General features: G+C 41.7%; 1 protein-coding gene and 1 long non-coding RNA gene across 12 annotated transcripts in view; one reads left to right on the top strand and one right to left on the bottom strand.

Annotated features, from left to right (window-relative positions):
• The window catches only part of AFF2 (ALF transcription elongation factor 2), a 399262-nt gene that overhangs the window by 19437 nt on the left and 358312 nt on the right, over positions 1 to 21513 (bottom strand). For 7 of the 11 annotated variants that reach the window (XM_083486218.1, XM_083486223.1, XM_083486214.1 and 4 more), the window contains 6 exons: positions 14606 to 14768; positions 12659 to 13672; positions 9497 to 9621; positions 4367 to 4583; positions 3100 to 3236; positions 113 to 176 (listed from right to left, as the gene is read on the bottom strand). In XM_083486218.1, the coding sequence (XP_083342344.1) occupies positions 113 to 176; positions 3100 to 3236; positions 4367 to 4583; positions 9497 to 9621; positions 12659 to 13672; positions 14606 to 14768 (1720 nt within the window). The remainder of the gene's footprint in view (positions 1 to 112; positions 177 to 3099; positions 3237 to 4366; positions 4584 to 9496; positions 9622 to 12658; positions 13673 to 14605; positions 14769 to 21513) is intronic. The other 4 variants (XM_083486217.1, XM_083486219.1, XM_083486221.1 and 1 more) reach the window with 1 other exon arrangement.
• Positions 14737 to 21513, top strand: part of LOC310698921 — a 50986-nt gene continuing 44209 nt past the window's right edge. The window contains exon 1 of the long non-coding RNA XR_014521823.1: positions 14737 to 14856. This is a non-coding gene — a long non-coding RNA (uncharacterized lncRNA). The remainder of the gene's footprint in view (positions 14857 to 21513) is intronic.

Here is a 21513-nt window from a genome sequence, read left to right as displayed (position 1 = left end):
ATGCAAATCTGAAGCGGCCCTCTGGCTTATCACGATACCTTTGCAGTTCTGAGCAAACTGCCTTACAAGGCGCGTGGGGGGTGGGGTTGGGAAGTAGAATGTGGAGACCTACCAGGGCATCTGCTTTGTGCTTCAGCTTCTTGGCCTCTTGCATGTAGTGATCTGCATTGCGAAGCCTGAGAAAACAAGGAGAAAAAGAGTAAGCAGCAGCAGCTGTAGCAAATGAGGCTCCAGTGTCACCATCTGTTTAAAGAATGGGCACAGCAGGGTGCTGACGAGGTTGGGACCATGTGGGCACACTGGGAGGAGTGTTGGATGGGCAATATTGGTGCCCTGGTCTGGCTCCAAGCTTGCCGCTGCCCCTTCCCCACACTGTCCAGGTTAGTGATGGTGATAAAGGTGTTGGCAAGCTGGCTTCTTGGTGACATCCCTCTGTTAGCTGCTCCTGTTTCATTGGCCTGGTTTAGACTTGGTTTTTACACCTGGTTAACACTTGTTTAGTTTATCATACAGAATCGTGGTGAGCTTGATCACATATGTTTTATGTGGTGAAAAACAAAATCCTCACAAATATCCTTACTTATTTATACCCTGCCTTTTTATTTGACAGGGAGTCCAGACAGCTTACAGACAAAATAAGAGCAGCTAAAAACATAGGAAAAATAAATAAAACTATTAAACATTAACAGAATTAAAACTATATATAAAAGATATATTTAAAAAAACAGGCAGATCGTTATAAAAAAACCAGCAAGACTGCACCAGGGCTTTCATGAAAAGCAGCCAGTTTCCCAAAGCCTGTTGGAATGAGAAAGTCTTCACCTGCTGGCAGAAGGACAGCAAGGAGGGAGCCAGTCCAGTTTCTCTAGGGAGGGAGTTCCAGAGTCTGGGAGCAACCGCCGAGAAGGCCCTCTCCTGCATCTCCACCAAGTATGCCTGCGAGAGTGGCAGGACTAAGAGAAGGGCCTCCCTGAAAGTTATCAAAACCCAGACAGGTTTCTATGGGGGAATATGGTTTTTCAAAGAGCTTGGACCTTTCTAGGGCTTTAGAGGTCATAACCAGCACTTTGAATTGTGCCTGGAAACAAACAGACTGGGAGCTAGTGTGGCATAAAAAGAAAAAGGAAAGGAAACAAATTGTTCATCGATACACATGGCTGTACTATGCTCTAGGGAAAGCTTAAGTGGTTTTTAGCTGATGTCTGAAGCTTAATACCGACAGGACTTGTTGCCTTGATCAGCTGTTTTTAATTATTCCCAGAAACTATTGCCCTCGTACATGACTTTCCAGTCCTGTTTCATCCTTGTCACCTTATCATGAAGCAGGCTGAGAGTGTGACTGGCCCAAGGGCACTTGATGAGCTTTCTGGCTGAGCTGGGTCCCCTTTGTTCTTCTCGCCTGACAGTGTGCCCACTATCTGATACTGAATCTCCCTTGATTAAGATCCAAAACATATAGACAAACAATGGTTTACTGTCATGATCCAGGCCCTGCCCCCTGGAGAGACACTGATGAGACCTAGAGATGCCAGAGAGCCTTGAGGCTTGAGGGAATTATTGCAACCATGGCTTGTTCAATGCAGATGTAATGCTTAACCGTGGTTAAGACAAATAATATTTAAAAACTCATGCCTCAACAAATAAGCTCTCTTCCTGGCTTGCAGCCAATTATTAACCACTGTTTAGGTATTTAGATACAACGCTTCACTGCAGTTAAGTGGAAGCCATGGCTAAGCCTTATGTTTGTAGAATGCTCTTGTATGTCAAATATCTGATAAAAAGCGCTGACTGGTTTCCAGGAGGAGAAGCGCCCATTTATTTTTGCTTCTTTCAGTCTTATCAGTGCTAAGCTGCTGGATGCAAAGAAGTGATTGATGAGCTGGCTGCAAAATGGCTAACTGTGGAAACCAGGAGCCCAAAGGGGCCTATTAAACTTTGCTGAACAGAAGGAAAAGAGAAACAATTCAAAGTGATTAACCGTAACAAGGTTCCATTAGAAAAGCTAAAATGTAAAATTATGCAACAGGAAAAAGAGAAGACGTATATAGTTCTAACATGATGGTCAAGCTAAAATTCCACACAAATACCTAAATGAGGATAGTGGCAATAGTGGTAATGCAAAAGGGTATATGTTCAGTCCCTGGAATCTCCAGTTAGAAGAGGCACAGGGAGAGAAGATGAGACATAGCCTTAAGGGCAAAACTAGTCATGATGCTAGTTGCAGGAATACTCTGAGTGTGCCTAGTTTTTGTAGTTTAAATAGTCATTGTGGTGGTCATGGGAAAGATTGAGGCTATGGACCACATGGAGGGGTTTGATCAAGTATGAGGAAGTCTTGACCCTGCAGATTTTGCTTAACTACAACTCACCATCTTCCTTGGCCATTAGTCATGCTGGCTGGGGCACCAAGTCCTAACGAATTCAGTGGAGCTTACTTTCAGTTAAGTGCACACATAGGATTGCCATCCTAATCCACTAAGGTTCTAATTATGTCAGGTTCTTATACTCAAACATAGGAGATCTCTAACGTTTTGCCTCCATCAATATTTCCCAGCTACTACCTATATATCAGCTCTTTGGAAATACAGATGTTCCAAACATCTCAAGAACTGTAACTGAATTCTTGCAACATGTGCAGTAAGAATTCCTCAGGCATTAAAATATTTAAGTTATAAAGTGTAGCAAGGAAAATCAGGGTGGTGCCCTCTGGATGTTGTTGGACTACAAATCCCATTAGCACCAGCCAGCGTAGCCAATGGATTCGGGGATGCTTAGATTTGGGAAGGACCGTGCCTTGCATGTAGGAGGTCCCAAGTTCAATCCCTGGCATCTCCAGGTATGGCTGGGACAGGCTCCCTGTCTGAAACCCTGTAGAGCTGCTGCCAATCAGAGTCTGATTCAGTATAAGACAGATTCCTGTATTCCTAAGAGCTGGAGTCCAGCAACAAATCCAGAGGGCACCATGTCAGATGCTGCTGGAGTTACAGGCAACTCCCACATTTTCTTGGAGTCTGTGCCTCAAATCTAGGCAATTGCAGGGCTCTGCCAATTTAAAGCATGAACAAGAAATGGCTGCGTAGGTTTGCTCTAACTACTTACGTATCATCAAATGTTATTTTAGGTCTCCTTGGATCACGATTCCCATTGGTGAAGGCAGGAGTGGCAGGCCAGATGCTACTCTCTGGGTGGCTGGTGTCGGGCAGAGCATTTGAGGACCTGCTGTGGGAATCTTCCTCCTGCAGAAAGTGATTTTTAATTAGCGGCTTTGGTTTTCGTGCTAATAATATCTCTAGATGTCGTGTTAAGCAAGTTTGTGTGTCTCAAAATTAAAACCAAGGCACATATTTTGCATCTCGCAGCCCTTATGTCACAAGTCAAGCTCAATAGATTAATTAAGAACAAGCAGCTACATATTGCTCACACGCACGGTATCATTAACACCCACTTCTAGGAAGGTGTAATGTCAGCATGGACGCCTTGTAGCATCGCTTGCTTATTAAAATAAAGTGGAAAGAAGATGAATGGCAAGTGAAAGACTCACAGGATCCGATGATTAGGGCTGGAACTGGGGATAAGCAGTGGGACGGCCGCTGAAAAATAATTCACAAACTTCCTCCCCTACACATTTAAATCAACATCCATTAAAATAATGACTTAATTCTATTAAATTGCTATAGGACATTACAAAAAAGCATGCCCAGCCCGAGGCATTTTGCTTCCTGGGGTGAAGGACAATCTTCCCCTTGCAATTTTCCACATACAAATGCTGACCCGGGTTTTTTCTTTCTTTCCATTTTTGCAAAACTGAGCAAGGGTGAACTTACTGGTGGTGACCCTTCCCCCCCCCCTTGTGGATGCCAAATGGCGGTTAACACTTCCACCCCCACTGCCCCTCTCCTCGAACAACATCACATCATGATATAGTGCTGCTCTAATGGGGAGGGGAGCCAGTGGGGAAATGGTAGCAGCTGGTGGAGGTCAATATTTTCCCCTCCCACCTTGGAATGATCACTGTTGCAAAACAGGCATAGTAATAAAGGGAAGTCAATTCTGCACTTCCCCCCTTGCAACCCTTTGCCAAAAAGTCTCCCCAAATTTGCCCCCAAGTTTTCCCTGGAACACTTTCAGCCCATCATTGACTCTGTTTGGCCAACCTGTAGCAAACAGTATAGATCCTATTTGGACATCCCCCCAACTCCCATCAGCCACACAGCCATCATGGCCCACAGTGAGGGATTATGGGAGCTGGAATCCATCAACATCGGGAGAACGCCACATTGGCTACTCTGGGGACAGGGCATGGCGGAGCAATAGTTTGCTCTGGTACAAGGTAATCCCTGTTCTCGAGTGTCCCTGAGTGACTTACACAGCTCCCCTTTGTGCTAGAAGCGGATTTGTTCTCATTTTTCCGGTGTTTGGAGGAGGTGCTGGCCTGCAAGGGATTTGAGAGGTTGTTCTCTTGGCCAAAGGAGCTGCCACTGCTGCTGCTCCGCCGGGCTGCCGTCTCATTGAGCAGAGGAGACAACGGGGGTGGAAACAGCTTCTCTTCCCTTTTCTTTGTTGCCTTTTTCGCTGAGCTGGTGCTGCCAAGCGAGAAAGAAGGACCTGTTGTTATAACCTGGGATGCGTTGACACCGGCAAATTCCAGCCAGATTCTTTCGTGCCTCCTGTTGAGTCAACAGGAGCTCCCGCTGGTCAAGTTCTGGGCCCTGGGTTTCCAAGAGTTTCCTGAAGCTGCTGCTGCTGCTATTGCAGCAGCAGCAGCAGCTGCATTGAGAAGGCACATGTGTACCTTCCCCACGAATGTCAGGTGACAGTGCTGTGCGTAAGTGCTTGCTCTACATAGCTGAGGCAGTCCAAAAGTATGCCCTGCAACTTTGGTCCATCCAAAATGGCTAATATAGTAATTGCTCTTCAGAGGCTCCAGTTGGTGCAAAACACTGCAGCTAGACTGCTGATGGGGGACAGATGATTGCCAGCACATTAGTTCAGTGCTCGAAATCTTGCACTGAATGCCCATCCACTACCAGCCCAGGTTTAAGATTCTTGTATTAATTTACAAGGCCCTTAACAACTTGAGTCCAGGTTACCTCAGGGGCTGTCTTAACCCTTATCTCCCTGCCTTTTTTGGGGGGGGGGGAGTCACTGTTAGCGATTCTCCATGGCTCAGGCACACAGTTTGTACCCAACAGGAACAATTTGCTCAATATTGTGGGTCCAATTTTATGAAACTTTATTCTAGTTGAGGTTAGAAAGGCCCCCTTCTCTGTTGAACTCCTGGCACTTACTGAATCCTTTTTTGTTTTTTTCATTCTAACGGGCATTTTAATTGATGTTTGAATTTATAGTTTTAACTGTTGTTTTTTGGTATTGCATTTTTGTAAGCTTCTTAGAGGCTATTGTGGTTAAGCAGCATAAAAATTGTTTCAGTAAATGAATAAATGATCTAGTGCCCTTGGAAATGTTTTCCCACCAACCCTAGGGGGGGAAAAGACTGACATTTAAACCTTAGATGTAAAAAGAAAAAAGAAAAAAAGGAGAGGCAAATATACCCAGCTGATTTCTTAACATGTTAATTTGACCATGGATTTTATTATATTATTATTATTATTTTAGTTACTGCCCTAGTCCAGTCAATGAAGATTACTTGAATTTTAATTTTTCCTTAGACAACTCATATTGCATTCTACAGCCATTTACTTTTCATGATTATTGACTCAAATTTTCAATAGCAAATTAAGTCAACAAGAATTTATGTCTCCCTCTTAGTCAATTTAAGTCAGTGTCAGGCAGTTATAGATTTACAATACCTCAAAGCAACAAATCAAAGAGGAACAAGGAAAGCAAAGCAGCTTGATTTCTCGATTGGGGGAAATTCAATGGCCTCAGCTGGCAGCATGCTTCCCGAGCTTTCGCAATAGTAGCATCTATTCCAGTTATTCCCTAATTGTGGCCATTAGCAAATTAAAAACCAGTTTCATCAAAATGGGCATTTAATTGCCCTTCTTCCTCACATGTTTTATCTATCTATCCATCTATCCGATTCTTAGCTAAGAATACATATTCAAGAGAACTGAGTGCAAAATAATTTGCTATGGCAGGGGCAACAGCTTGGTGGTAGAGCACATCCTCTGCATGCAGAAGATTGCAGTTTCGACCCCTGGCATCTCCAGGGAAAGGTCACTGCATGAAAACATGGAGAGCAGCATCTGGTCGGTGTAAAAATGCTGACCTGGATGGATCAAGAGTCTGACTGGGTGAAATGTAACTTCCCATGTTCAACTTGCTTTAACCAGACCTTTGTAAGAGGAGGTTGAAAGTGTGGCAAAGAATAGATTTCATTTAACCTTTCCAAGTATGTCTGTAGATGAGGGAAGGGTTTCTAATTGTGTGAGAAACTCCTAAACCCTAATTCTCATGTTGTCCCACAGTCCTTTGGGTGGATCCCAAACCACTGCAGTAGCATCTGAATAATGGAATCACAAAGTGTAGGAAGCTCCTGTACCCCATTAGCATTTTATCTCTCTGGGGATGGTAAGTTCAGAATCAAAGAATCATGTAGTTGGAAGGGACTATCACTGTCATCTAGTCCAACCCTTCTGCACTGCAGGAATCTCTTGCCCAATGTGGGGCTTGAACCCATGACAAGGAGATCAAGACTCTCAAGCCTGTTGCACCTGCTGAGCTATCTAGCTTGGACATGAGCAGCCTTTAGATTTTTCCACTCCCTGTGATTCTACTATTCAAATATCACTTGAGCAGCATGGGAGCAGAGGGTGCATTTAGGGCAGTATGACTGGTTCTGCTGTACTGGGGACCAAGTCTAGGGGGTGCCACAGGGTGTCTCAACTCTGATGAATTGAACTGAGCAGAATAGAAGGTGAGAGGCAGGGAGGACACCAAATCTGGACCTGGCACAGGGTGCTGTTGGAATTTGAAAGACCAAGGTCTGCCCCTGATGGGAGACATCTATGAATAATTATTAATTCATATTTAATTGGTGGAGTCTATGCTATATTTCTTTGCATTTTTGGTTATAAAATGTGTGTGCGCACACACAAAGTTTCTTTTATAATGATCTCGTGTTTTATATAGAGCACTTAGGGATTTCACATATTATTGGCATATAAGTATTATTATTAATAAAAAAACTGCAGCAGTAATTAAAAAGAAGAGATAACTACATTGGATTGGTTCCTTAGCATGGGAGTAAAAGATAAGTAAATAGTCTGATTTGGTTTGCCCAGAGATAACATTAATCCAGTTAGGAATTGAATCCTTGCAAAGGGTAGGGCTGTGCAGAGAGCTAGAAACTGTGGTTCTGAGACTAAGAAATAACAGTAAACAAAAGAAGAACCTGAAGATGAATATTGGTGAGTTCCATGAGCATGGAGAGTAAGCACTTCACGTTGCTGACAATGTCCAGCAATTGCTTTAGAAGTGTCCACCTATTAATTTACTCTGCATTCCTGCTCTCAATTTGAATTGATTTTATTTGCCCACAATGACACCATCGTATAGCACTGTGATGGGAGCACATTCACTACATGCTCCCAATTGGCTGAGGACAACCATCTGACTTGTCTATCAAGGGAAAAGTTATTGTGAACCCTCCTCCCCAACAATTGTACTGAAGCTGCAGCAACCAGTGAAAAGAGTGGTTATTTTCACAATTATATATATTGGAGAAATAGCTCAACCTATTCTGAAATGGCTATTATTTGTTCGAAAATAAAAGTGGGGGAATAGTCAGTGTAGCCCATTATAATAATCTCAGCAAAGTCACTTTGCTGCCAGATATTCCATATATTCTTTTTGGTGGATATTCTTGATTCCTTGCTTTAAACTTTTGTATTTGTGTGCTCCTCTGGAACTAAGTTATCGAAGTAGATTGGGTTAAATTTTAACTTGGAAGAGATTAATAATAAACTGCAATGTGATCGTGGTCTTAGTTAAATATATGAGTTAAGAAAGTTGAAAAATTTTGCTTGGCAACTAGGAGCATCTGGGATCAGGGGAATGGAAAGCTAGCATAGGGGAAATAACTATTGATGAGCACAATTATATTTTAACAGAAGATACCAATGGTTTCAGAGCTCTAAGGAATCAAATTAATGACCTAGAAAACAAGCTCAAATTAAGAAACATCAGGTTGGGGGTAGATCCCTAAGGCTTGGAGGCAGGAAATAAAAGATTCATAAAAAATAATGTAAGTGTTAGAGAAAGATAAACTTATGTGTTTGAAGAAATGCCACGGAGAAAATTTGTATCATTTTAAAATGCATCTAACACCATGCAAACTATCAGTGTCTTTTTCAGACTTGAGAAATGGGGGATTTAAATATTGTAACTCTGAACTGTTGTCATTAAGTGGAAATAGTAATTACATAGACATAAGCGAGTTTGGGAACTGGTTGATTTGGTTCACAGTGGGTTTAAAGGAGATGATTTACCTGTTAATTGTGGGATTATTTAATAACATAAATATCTTTGCTATAATAAGTCCAAAGTAAGGGCTTTAAAATTAATAAAAGGATAAAGCTGGGCACATGAGGTGGGGGATATTGATCCCTCCCACATGATGCTTGTAGTAATAGTTATGTATAGTTTAAGAATTGCCTCAACGAAGAGAGATATGGGAAAGAAGGGTCAACATGACTGGTAATGAGCTATATTGGTTTTGAGCCATTTTTAACTGGGACATCAGTTGAAGGTTCAAAAAGGTATTCATTCTCTTAAGTATTTTGATACTTAACAAATTATAAGGGTGTTCTTCCTTGTGCACGCTACAAACAGGGAACATGAACAACGCGACTGAAATGTTGCACCCATATTGTATATACACTATTCAGAATATTTGCAAAACTTGCTGACTCAGGGATTGGGAACCTCTGGACGTCTGGATGTTTTGGACGATAACTCCCAGCGTCCCTGACCATTAGCCATGCTAGCTGGGGCTGATGGGACCAAGTCCAAAAAGATTAACCCAATTAACATGAACAGTTTCAAATAGTTTAAGGAATTCCCACAATCCTCTCCTTAGCATTCTGGTTAGAAAGACAGGCAGCTCAAGAAATTCTTGTCACCTATAAAAGTATGCAAATCACATTCCATTAGTGTAAGACAGAAAAGTCCACTGCGGCCATAAAGAGATGTTATAAGATTATTTTGTATAACAGGAATATTTAGGGCTGGCCCAACACTTTTTGCAGCTGAGGATGAACAGCAATCCACACACACACACACACACACACACACACACTCATAGTGCAAAGGTACCCAAGGCTGGCCATGAGACAGACAATCACACAAGCACCTCTATTATTATTTTTGGCCATTTCATGACACACAAAGCCAGCTGACTGAGACAGCAACTTAATTCAGCCTAATGGTAAAGCTGACCCTATTGGTAAATGGTAAGGAGAGGCTTCCCTATGACAACTGGATCTGAACAACCATGCTGTAAAGGACCATCTTAATATTAGGAATAACTTACTCTTTAGTACTTGGTACTCTGTGGTTGGGTATTGGGGAGATGCAGGGTGGAAGCGAACACATTGCAGCAGCCTCCTCCAGACGCTGTTTCTTGTTTTCACCAAGCGTGTCTTGGTTTTCAGACTGCTTCAACCACAAAAACAAAAACCAGTCAATTATGACTTTATAAACACAAAATCTCATAACACCAACATTACCAACCATTGTAGAATGCAAGAAATCACAATGAATCTCTCAAGTAACTTTAAGAAAGGTTGCATCCAGACAGGTGGTTTCGGATTGGTCAAAAAATACTTTTTTAAAAAATGCAATTTCCTCCTACACTGGTGAGAAATTAATTACTAAGCCACACTTCTCAAACCAATATACAAGCCGAAACTCAAGTTATGAATTCCTGCATGTCTCTGAAATTTGTGGTGCAGTTCTCCGAGTCTGCACAAAATTGCATATATTAGTGTATATAAAAATGCACCATATTTGGGGAAACTTTGTATATTATTCTTGCACCACCACTTTGTGTTTATTAAGCTTGTTATATCAATCAATAAAAATGTGTATATTAGTTATAACTGCATACAAAATGTGTATCTTAGGAGAAATTTGTACTGATGCTGATGAATTTTCATGATATAAAAATTACAGATGATTTGTTCCTGCCTACATCTCTTTCTTGGCAAAGAGTCAGCATTTTGTGACTCAAATGCATCCTTATCAGTATTGCATATATTGAAGAGGAGGGCACACAGGCAAGTGGCACCTTTATTAAAGAGGCTCAAAGAGAGCAAGCTCTGCAGCCAAAATTCTGCTTGAACCAAACATGTCAAGCGCCTGAGAGTTGAACTCAAGCACTTCCTTGTTTGTCAAGCCAGGAAGACCAAGCTGCAACACAGGCTTCAGAGATAGATGCAACCAGCACTAACAGCACCACATCACTCCCATATTATTCTGTGAAACAGACCAGGGAGATGGTGGTTTGCAAACTCATTTCACTGCTAGCACAGGGTTGGTGGCATGCCTTTTGCTTGGATTTCTTCTCCTTTACACAGCTCTGAAGCTGGCATTCTTAGAAGACAAATGGTAGTGATGGCTGACATCACATTTGTGGGGATTTACACCCCCCCCCCTTTTAAACACCATGAAGCTGTTTGGACTCTGATACCAGAAATAGAGCTGTTTCAGGCAAAGGGGGTGGGAGGGGATGGAGATCCTTCAGACTCTGCAAATACTCATTTTTTGATATAAAACCCCTGCTTCCTTTCTAACAAACAAATTTCAGCTTGAAGCATGCTGTCATATCCCACACAACAGGATGCCCCTGGGCAAAAATAACATAGAACACATGATAAAGCATTGTCGTTCGAATCACAATAGATTCCACTTTACAGGTAGTTGTTGCAGAAAGGGAGGACTGCGAGTTAAGTGAATGGCATTTTGATAAATCACAGCTGTTTATGTAGGAAAACCCACATACTCTCAAGGCATAATTCGGCAACTGTACCCACATACTCTCAAGGCATAATTCGGCAACTGTCAGAGCAAAACAGCGAAACCTCTGCTGGTTTTAATGGAGGCATTGCCCATTTAATTTGGAGCCAAATCTGGGCTCGATTCTTTGGGCACTTAAAATATATCAGCATCAGGCAAATCCCAGAATAGACATTTTACAGTCTTTTCTACAGTTCACCTCTCACCTAGAAAGCTAAGGAGAGCCCTGTTGTATTGGACCAAAGACTTATCAAGTCCACCATAGACACAAGGTCCATGACTAGTAGTCACTGATAGACTAACTCTCCATGAATTTGTCAATTTCCATTTTAAAGTTGGTCGCCGTCACCATCAGTCATTTCCCCTGCTTGATGGACCATAATTCCTAAATTCCCATATTTTATTTTTTTAAAAAGTAACTTTCTAGCAGTTGTAGAACCTGACATTTGAAGTCTTTCCTTCTGCCTGCTCTGAAGCTCTGAGCATTCAGCTTCATTGGATAACTAGGGGATCTAGTAACGTATGAAAGGGAGAAAGACCTCTTTCTATTCACTTCCTCCACATCATGAATAATTTTATCATGTCCCCTGCCCCCCAAACACACATTTACTCTAAACCAGTGGTTCTCAAAGGGTGTGGTGCACCACCCTGGTGTGGAACGGGATGGAAAGTGTGATGGGAAGATTCAAGGACAATCAAACTGTGTGTCGCAACACGTTAGTGTGTTGGGTGCAATGTGTAGGTGTGTTGCTTGAATGCTCTTATAAGGGGTTAGTTTAACTTCTGGTTTGCTAGTAAAACTGAATTACTGTGTTGCAAAATGATGCATGTCTAAAAAGTGTGTCACCAACATGAAAAGTTTGGAAACTTCTGCTTTAAACTTTTCAGGGTAGTATAGTATAGCATAGTATCAAAACAATTTTCTTTTTATTTGCAGAATATGGTTGGATACCTTTTCAAAATGGGAGAAAGTGTCAAGTTCTTACCTCTCACTGAGTTTGTATACATACTTAAGCTACATATATAAGAGGCTCGTTTATAATTATATTTCGGGAACGATCCATAATTCATCGAGCTGCATTGTTTCATACTTTCAGAAAGTCCCCATGAAGATATTACATAGTAGTTGTGTTATATGCTTTAAATCAAGCACTGATAGGAGTTGTTTCTTTTTTTCCCCCAGTGCATCTCTTATCAGTTAAAAAAAATAATTAGTAGGGAATGAGCAAATTTTTATTCTGAAGGTGTGGCCCAGAGAATATGCTAAACCAAAAAGAAAAAAAGGGGGGACACTCAAACATTGCAACCTTTATTATTTGTCTGCCATCCTTCCTGCATGACAGCAGATACATTGGGATGGTGGTGGTGATGGTGGGGTAGCTGAGTGAGGCACTTACCTGCAGAACACTACGTCATGTATGGATTGTGCTCCCCCCCTTTTTTTACTATACTGGTTACTTGAGTCTGACTGATGTTTTAATGTATTTTAAAATATTTTGTTGCAAGCCGCCCAGAGTGGCTGGAAAAACCCAGCCAGATGGGCGGGGTATAAATAATAAATTATTATTATTACAGTTACCTCACTATTTATCTGGAAACTGAAGTGGCAAATAACTGCAAGCCTGGAGAGAGAGAGAGAGAGAGAGAGAGAGAGAGAGAGTGTTTGTGTTTGGTTTACCTTGTGCTTCCTCTTCAACTTAGGGTTGGGTTTTTCGGGCGCTGGTGTTGGGGACTCTCGGGACTGTCGCCTGTGCTTCGTGTTGGCCTCCCAGGGCTCCATTTTCCTGGGTATGGCCTCGAAGACACTTTGATTGGAGGCCTGAGAGATTAGATCCAGGTCTATCTTCACCCAGAGGTGCCTGCGCCCTTCAAACTCTCTTAGGGGAGATATGGGTTCACTCTGCAGAAGTTGTATTGGGGATAGAAGCTCCTCCAAGTCATTGCTTTGGTCGACGGACACATTGCTGCTGTTGCTTGTTAGGCTGCTGACACTGAGAACGTTGCTGCTGGAGTTCTTTGCTTTGGTGCCACTGCTGGGGCCACTGCAAGATGGCAGGTTCTTGCCTTGTAAGCTTTCTTCCTGGTCGGTGTTTGAGTCGGATGTGGAGGAATCTGTTTCCACAAATTCCCGAGACTTGGGAACTGTTTTGCCAGGGCCTCTATACTTCTTCTTCTCGGGTGCTGGCCCTGTGGTCATTCTTGGCTCTTTACGTGGAGCAGTCTTTCCGGCAGTTATTTTTGGGCGGACTTTTGGCTGCTCTTGGGTTTCTTGTGTTTCCTTCTCTTTGGGTGTGCTGGTAATATTTGGTTTGGTCCAATTGTAGTCTTCTACACTGGAAGTCCTTTCTATCTTTTTGGGTTGCTTTTTCCCGGTAGTCCTTTGGGTGGTGGGTTCATTGTGAGCTGGTGATTTCTGCTTGGAACTCTTCACCTCTGGCGGAGCTTTCTGGGCAACGCGGGGTTTGGCTTTCTCTGAAACAGGGTTACGGAGCGCCCTGTCTTTGGAATCAGTCAGAGGCAGGGTGCTAGCCGCTTTCCCTTTGTTTTGTCCTTCAACCTGTGAGTTGCTCTGAGATTGAGAGCTGCTCTCACCATGACTCTCATGCTGCTTGCTGATGATCATTTTGTTGTGGGGATTGACTTTATTTAACCACTTCACCAACTGCCATTTGTTTGCTGAGGGAGGTTCAGGCTGCAGAAGGATGAAAGAAGGAGAAATCTTGTTTCTGAAAAGTTACCAGCTTTTCTGGTAGCAAGTCTGAACCTGAGCAACATTCCTCACCCTGCGCCATCAACTGGCAACCCCAAGTGAATTGCATTATTGCTCTAAAAGCTTAAGAGGTTTAAACATTTGCAAAGAGATGTGAATATTTGCAAAGACCATGTCTGATCATCATAGTCACCATATATACTAGGAGTCAACTCATTTCTCTGGCCTGGTTCACATGTAACACTAAGCCATGGTTGATAAACGAAGGTTTACTGAACCATAGTTTAAACTGATCAGCTGAAGCCACCCCAACAATTTACACTGACCATAGCTTAACATTACCTGTGGGCCGAGACTCTTAGTGGTAGCCCAGAAGTAGCCAAAGTGGAGGGAGGAGAGAAGGGATGGGGTTGAGGTGGAAATTATCAGCAGGTTTGGGGGGAAATTCTGAATTTGAAGAAATACAAAAAACTTTGATAAAAAAATAATCCTAAGAGGGAGCACCTCAAAACAGCCTCAAAACATGGTTGAACATGCTCAGTGGCCATGGAATGCTTACAGGTGAGAAGGAAAATCAGAAGGCAGAGAGTGTATCATTTTGCTGCAATGTTTCATTTCAGGTCCCAGATGTATAAATGAATGAAATGAAATATAAATGAATTTTGGAGAGGAAGGGCGTCAGACCTTTGGTTTTTACCTCAGGCTTTCAACTGCATGATTAAGTTTTTACCTCTGGCATTCCTCTGTGGGCATGGAACGCTTTCTGACTGTTCAGGGGAGAAAGGACAGCCAGAAGACAGAGGGAATGCCGTGGAACATTACTTTGCTGCAATTTTTTGTCGCAGATCCCATATATATATATAGATTTTGAAGGGTCACACTTTTGGACCTTGGGATTTGGTTTGTTTGTTTTACCTTTGGTGTTTCATTGCGTGGTTCTTTGTTGCATTCGCTGTCACTGGAGCTGGTTTCACTGTCTGAATCAGACTCCGAGCTGCTTTCAGATTCACTGGAGCTCCCAGAACCTCCACTGGAATGTATTAAGACTGGGTTGTGTGCTGCTGGCGACACAAGGCCACTGGAAATAGAAAAAGACATATACTGGCTGTTAACGTTTCTGAGGAGACACCAGGTTGTCACTACTTCTGCTCTGGTTGATTTTAAAGGTACGTGAATTTCTCATTCAGCTCTGACTCCCAGTTGACTCGGAAAAGAGAGTTTCAACAGAAATAATTCCGGGAAGTCAACTTTGCCTTTATCCAACTAGCTCACTACCCCATATTTATTTATTTTGCTTTTGAATTGCTTCCCTTGAAACAATAAGCAATTAAAAAGAACCCCCCATAAAAATATAAACAATAAGAACTAAACATGTATGCAGTTACAGATAGGTAGCCGTGTTGGTCTGCCATAGTCAAAATAAAAAATTCCTTCCAGTAGCACCTTAAAGACCAACTAAGTTAGTTCTTGGTATGAGCTTTCGTGTGCATGCAGGTATCTGAAGAAGTGTGCATGCACACGAAAGCTCATACCAAGAACTAACTTAGTTGGTCTTTAAGGTGCTACTGGAAGGAATTTTTTATTTAAACATGTATGCAAGCTGATTACATCCAACAGTGAAAATGAGTTGGATGACTTCACATCCAACGCAGATAGAATCTGGGATAAGAAGGTGCAGAAAGTTCTCCTCCCTCCTCAATCCCCACAACAACCCAGTGAAGTAGTGTTAGGCTGAGAGGCACTGACCAGTAAGCTTCACGGCTGAGTGAACGGATGCTAAAGAAAGAGGTGGATTTGCCCTGCCAGACCTTAAACTTTATTATGAATCAGCTGCTTTTTGTTGGCTGAGAGAATGGCTGCTTCTTGAAAATACTGAAGTGTTGGATTTAGAAGGTTTTAACAATGTATTCGGATGGCATGTATATTTGTGGTATGATAAGGTAAAAGCACATAAAGCATTTAAAAATCATATTGTTAGAAAAGCATTGTTTAATGTTTGGATAAGATATAATGATTTGTTAGGGGAAAAAACCCCAAGATGGTTGTCACCAATGGCACAGAAAAAACTCAATAATGGAGGCCAAATGGCCGAAATATTGGGAAATTCTGGAACAAGATGGAGAGAGAATAAAATTGCAGAGCTTTGAAAAATTGAAAAACAAAGTGCGAGATTGCTCCATTACTATCAAATAATGGAGGCATACAAATTGGACAAAAAAGTTGGTTTCCAGGTGGAAAAATCAAAATTGGAAACAGAATTGTTAGATACAAAAACTAAGAATTTGTCAAGAATGTGTAACTTGCTGTTGAAATGGAACACTCAGGATGAAACGGTGAAATCAGCTATGATTAAATGGGCACAAGATGTTGGACATAACATAATGCTGGCTGACTGGGAACGGTTATGGACCACAGGTATGAAATTTACGGCATGTAATGCCTTAAGAGAAAATTTAATGAAAATGATTTATAGGTGGTACGTGACACCAGTTAAGCTTCAAAAAATCTACCATTTGCCCGATAATAAATGTTGGAAATGTAATGAGACTGAAGGTGCATTCTTTCACCTTTGGTGGACATGCCCGAGGATTAAGGCATTCTGGGAGATAATTTATAATGAAATGAAAAGGGTATTTAAATATACCTTCCTTAAGAAACCAGAGGCCTTTCTCTTGGGCATGGTCGGCCAATTGGTGTTAAAGAAGGATAGAACTTTTTTTATGTATGCAACAACAGCAGCAAGAATACTCATCACGAAATATTGGAAGACACAAGATTTACCCACCAGGGAAGAATGGCAGATGAAGTTGATGGACTACATGGAATTGGCAGAAATGACTGGCAGAATCCGAGACCAGGGAGAAGAGTCGGTGGAAGAAGATTGGAAGAAATTTAAAGACTATTTACAGAAATACTGTAAAATTAATGAAAGTTAGAAAAATGTTGGAATGAAGTTATATGGCTTTAGTAGAAATGTTATAAGGAATTAAGTATAAATAGATTATTAGAGCATTAAAGGGAAAATTAAGGTTAGAATGTGTTAAGACAATTATAGGATAGAAAACAGGAAGATGGGAAGGAATTGCTGAAACAATTAATAGAAGTGGAATACAAAAAGGGAGGTGCGAGGAGGTCGTGGAAATTAGTGAAAGAAAGATAAAATATTGAAATTGGACTGTGTTTTAAATGGTTTTTGTTTTGTTTTGTTAGTTGTATGTTAGTGTTTTGCAGTGTAATTTTTTTTTGGTATTGTATTGTATTATTGTATGTTTTTTCTTTTTTGGTTTTTTGTAGTGTTGTGTTCATTTTGTTGGAAAACTAATAAATATTATTATAAAAAAAAAGCTTCACGGCTGAGTGGAGATTTGAACCTAGGTCTCCCAGGTTCAAGTCTGACACTCTAACCCAGGCTTCGTCAACTTCAGCCCTCCAGATGTTTTTGGCCTACAACTCCCATGATCCCTAGCTAGCAGGACCAGTAGTCAGGGATGGTGGGAATTGTAGTCTCAAAACATCTGGAGGGCTGAGTTTCAGGAAGCCTCCTCTAACCACCACACCACACTGGATCATTCCATGTGATTTCATGTTACTAAAAAAATATGGGGGAAAGCCATGGAGAAACCATAACTCTGTCATTCTGTTCAAGCAATGATTGACCCAAACCCATTCTTGGCCTATTCTATAAACCTAGAAGATTAGACTTTCAACCATCAATCTCCATCTCCTGCGTACTCCCATTCAAATAACAGGAGGCTACTACAGAATCAATGGGGATGAGTATTTGCATGCTGTAATTTTTCAATTGGTCTCTGAGGTTTTTAAGTTAAGTAGGATGCAGGGATTATGAGCAAGTAGCCCAATAAAATGTAATTTATTGTCACATGTCCAAACCTGTTAGAATGCGGCTTCCAGAAACAAACAGCAATTGTTTAAATAATTTACCAATGTGCAGTCCTCGATTTTTTTTTTTGAGCCACACATTCATAATTTATGCTCAGATGAAGAACATTAGGCAGCTCTAATATTTGCATGTAAACATTGTAAAAATTTATTTTAACTAATGCTATGGTTTATTCCACCCCACCCCCCATCCCCCACACACTGCATCCAGGGTTGTATAGAAAGAGCAATAGGTGCATTACAGTTCTGTAGAGATGCCCTGGGGAGTCTTCATCTGAAGCTAGTTATTCACTTGTGCCTTTGTAAAACACAGTACTAAAATAAAACATTTTAAAGGCCTCTCTGTTTCAAACTGCAACACTTATCCCGTGTTTCTTTCCCCACCCTGTGCTACAAGTTATAGATTCAGGGTAAAGATCTGGATTTCCAGTGCAACAGACTTTGCTTTCTGCAGTGGTTGAGAAAGCAGTGCCTGTCTGCCATCACACTATGCAAGAATTTTGAATGCCTGACATCCATTAGTGCCCTTTGTTTTCCTACCAAATCTTACTTTCTTGGTGCCATAAATGCTCATTCTTCCTGGACTTTGCTTTGCACAAATGCTATCATTTTCTTGCAACATATGCTACACACTATTATTGCCCTTATATGCATTGCCTATATTTTTGGGTGGGCTATTGGTTCCTCCCACCCGTAATAGGATGGGATCACTGTATTCCCATTTGATATCTGTTAGATTTTTTGAGAACAATGAAATTTGTTTACAACAGAAAGAGAGAATATGTAGTACCCTCGGGGATTGAACCTGGGACCGTCTATCTACAAAGAAGATGTCCTTCCTCAAATAGAAAAGCTGTACTTTTTGCTTGCTTGTGGGTGTGGTGCCTATAGAAGTTTCCCCAGTTGTCACTGAATCGAAGAAGCCACCTCCATTTTTATGACCCATCCTGCTTTTTTTTTTTTTTTTTTACAACTGAAGGTGCAGCATTCTCTTAAGGGAAATATCCATGCACCAAGCCAGGAGAAACTATCTTCCCTTGGGAGACAGATGCATGAGCCAGAACTCATGCATCTTCTGGAAGCAGAACAAAACATTTTTTTCTGCACAGGCTTTTGTTGGCTACTAGCTATTAGGTAGAATATTATTATGTGACCCATCCTCCTAAGATGAGAACAGCTTTGAGTCCAAGGACATAACTGGTTGATAAATAAATAAGGAGCCTCTTTCATTAAGCACAAGCAAAATACTCATTAAAATGCAAGGGATACCTCTAGAGGGACATACCACTTTCCATTGTAATGATGAACATGACCCACATGTGGAGCATGAAAAAGTTTGTGTGCTTGGCACTCTAGTAAAACTGACTTTAGCCTTATAAAAGCACACAAATAGAATTTCTGACTTTCACAAGAGGTAGTAATTCACACTTCTGTATCCGTCTGCCTGAATGAGAGGGAAGAAGGAGAGAGTGCCTGATGGTTGATTTTAAGTATGCGAAGCTGAGCCAGCAAAGCGTCAGAGAAGTGAGGTCATTTGATATTATTCCTTTACGCCTATTCAGCATATCTCATGGGAAACACATGTGCCCAATATCAAATTATCACCAAAAATAATTTGGAAGTCTTTTTTTAAAAAAAGAATTAGGCTCCATTGCTCCCTTCCCCACCACTAATCCCCTTCCCATTATCCTTGACCATTGGCCATGTTGGCTGGGTGCTGATGGAGTTCAAGTCCAGCAACATCTGGAAGGACAAAGGTCTCCCATCTCTGTCATATAAGATCTGCATTCTCATCATTAAGTCCAATTTAGAAACAGTTACCTGTATTTCCACCCACCTATGATCCCAGCATCTGCTTGGCAATATTCCCTGCAGTGGGCTGAAATCTGAGTAATGCTGTTGTGGTTTTAACTTGACTGCCTGGATGTGAAAGCTTTATCATGGTCTGCTCATCTCTAAACTTGAAGGGGAAGAGGACCTACATATGAACATAAGAAGAGCCTACTGGATCAGGCCAGTGGCCCACCCTGTGCCCAATGGCTGACTACATGCCTATGGGATACCTATAAGCAGGACAACAAGTGCATCGGCACTCTCCAGCAAATGAAGCATAATGTCACCAGCTGTGAAGTAAGAACAGTCACCAGGATTAGTAGTGACTTATAGCCTTATATTCTATAAATTTAAAGTCATCCAAGATGGTGACCACCATTCCCTCTTGTGGGAGTGAACTGTGCAGTTTAACTACTGTATCTGCTTTGTGAAGCAGTGCTTTTTGTTCATTTGTCCTGAGTCTTCCAACACTCAGCTTAACTGGGACTTCCAACACTGAAGCAAACGCAACACTGTTCAGCATACACCCTGAATGGGCTGTGAGTGCAGCAGCCTTGTAGTCCACCTTAAAGTACTTCCGATAGAATATACAGACAACGTTTCTCTCTCTAAGATATATTCATAGTGGGATGGCTGCCACAGGGGCTCCCATTAGGAACACAGGAAGCTGTCATACAACAAGCCATGTGTTCTTTGCTCCTAGATATATGGCATTGAACACCTGAGGGCTGAGGGCCAAATGAAACCCTCCAAGCCCCCACTCTAAATGGCCCTTGGGACTTTCCCCTTGCCACATCCTCCTTGGGTGTTTCCCCCCTGGCTGGAATGTGTCATTGGAACCGCAAAGGTGGAGGATAGAGATTGAGTGTGTGAAGAAAGTAGATTACTGTGCAAAGATAAAATCAACATGATTTGCTCCACCCTATTTGGCTTTTGGGCTTGCCCTACATTAACACATGAACCCCCCAGAAGGGAATGCAGCCTGAATGCAGAGCTGAAAAGGGTTCTCCTGCATTAAAGGATGCTTTTGGCTTACTCTGCATTCAAAACAGGGTTCTTACTGAACAGGGTTGGAGGAGAAGTTTTCTTGTTTTTAAGAAAACCAATCTACCTGCACATCTCAGACTATTGCAAGGTTCTCCACAGGCTTGTGTCATCTTTACAGACTGACAACAGCTCTACAGGACAGCTCAGAGATTCAGGTGGGCTTTTTGGCAGAGGGCTTCCCCAACGCTACACGGAGGTGAAACCAGTCCAGAATTCTGCTTATGTAGTTGGTTTCCTGGCATGTTTACAGCCACACGTGGATCTATGGAAGATCTGTTTATTGTGCAGGTTGTTAAAAATGACAATGAAAAGCTAAACCTTATGTCAGTAGCCACAGCACATTCCTGGACTAGTGCAGCACCAATTGCCAAGGCAGAAGCAAGCATGCTAGGAAATGTATGTATAGAGCGGCCTAAGCCTTTAATCGCCTGACAAAGAAAAGACCAAAATAATAGAAACAGACCCAGCGTGGCCTTAATTTCTTTCCAATCCAAAAATAATCCCAAGAAAACTACTTATATGCCAAATAGCATTGAAAAATCAACTTCTGAAAGATTACTGGTTTGCTCAAAATATCCCCCCTCCTTCTTTTGTCCGTACAAAATATAATGGGGTCCTGTTTGCTTTTTCGTCTTGGGTAACAAAACTGACTTGATATATCTTGCAATTCTGCACTGAAGAACTCTTAGCCCTTAAATGGTCCACTTTAAGGCTGAAGCACTCCCTTTTTGTCACTTAGGTTCAACGTAAGAGTAGTTGCTGCTTTATCGCTGGCCAAGATGTGAAAACACTTTTATCTGCAATGTTCGTGCAAAATGAAAGATAAGGGGCATCTTGCATACGGAAAGATGCATGACTGATTCTGGGAAAAGCAGAAATAAACAGAATGAGGTACTGGTGCAGGGGAAGGGGATCCTTATTTTGAAAGATGAACTGAAATGGAGAGATTACAGGTTAAAAAGTAAGAAAGAAAAAGAACAGGTTGGGTTGAACCTCCACCTGGACACTAGGGTTTGGCCATGTGCTTGAAATGGTTTCCTACA

The sequence above is a fragment of the Podarcis liolepis genome (assembly GCF_965112155.1).
Source record: "Podarcis liolepis genome assembly, chromosome: Z".
Taxonomy (NCBI): Eukaryota; Metazoa; Chordata; class Lepidosauria; order Squamata; family Lacertidae; genus Podarcis; species Podarcis liolepis.
Note: the sequence above shows the minus strand (reverse complement) of the source record. Positions and strands in the feature narration are given on the sequence as shown.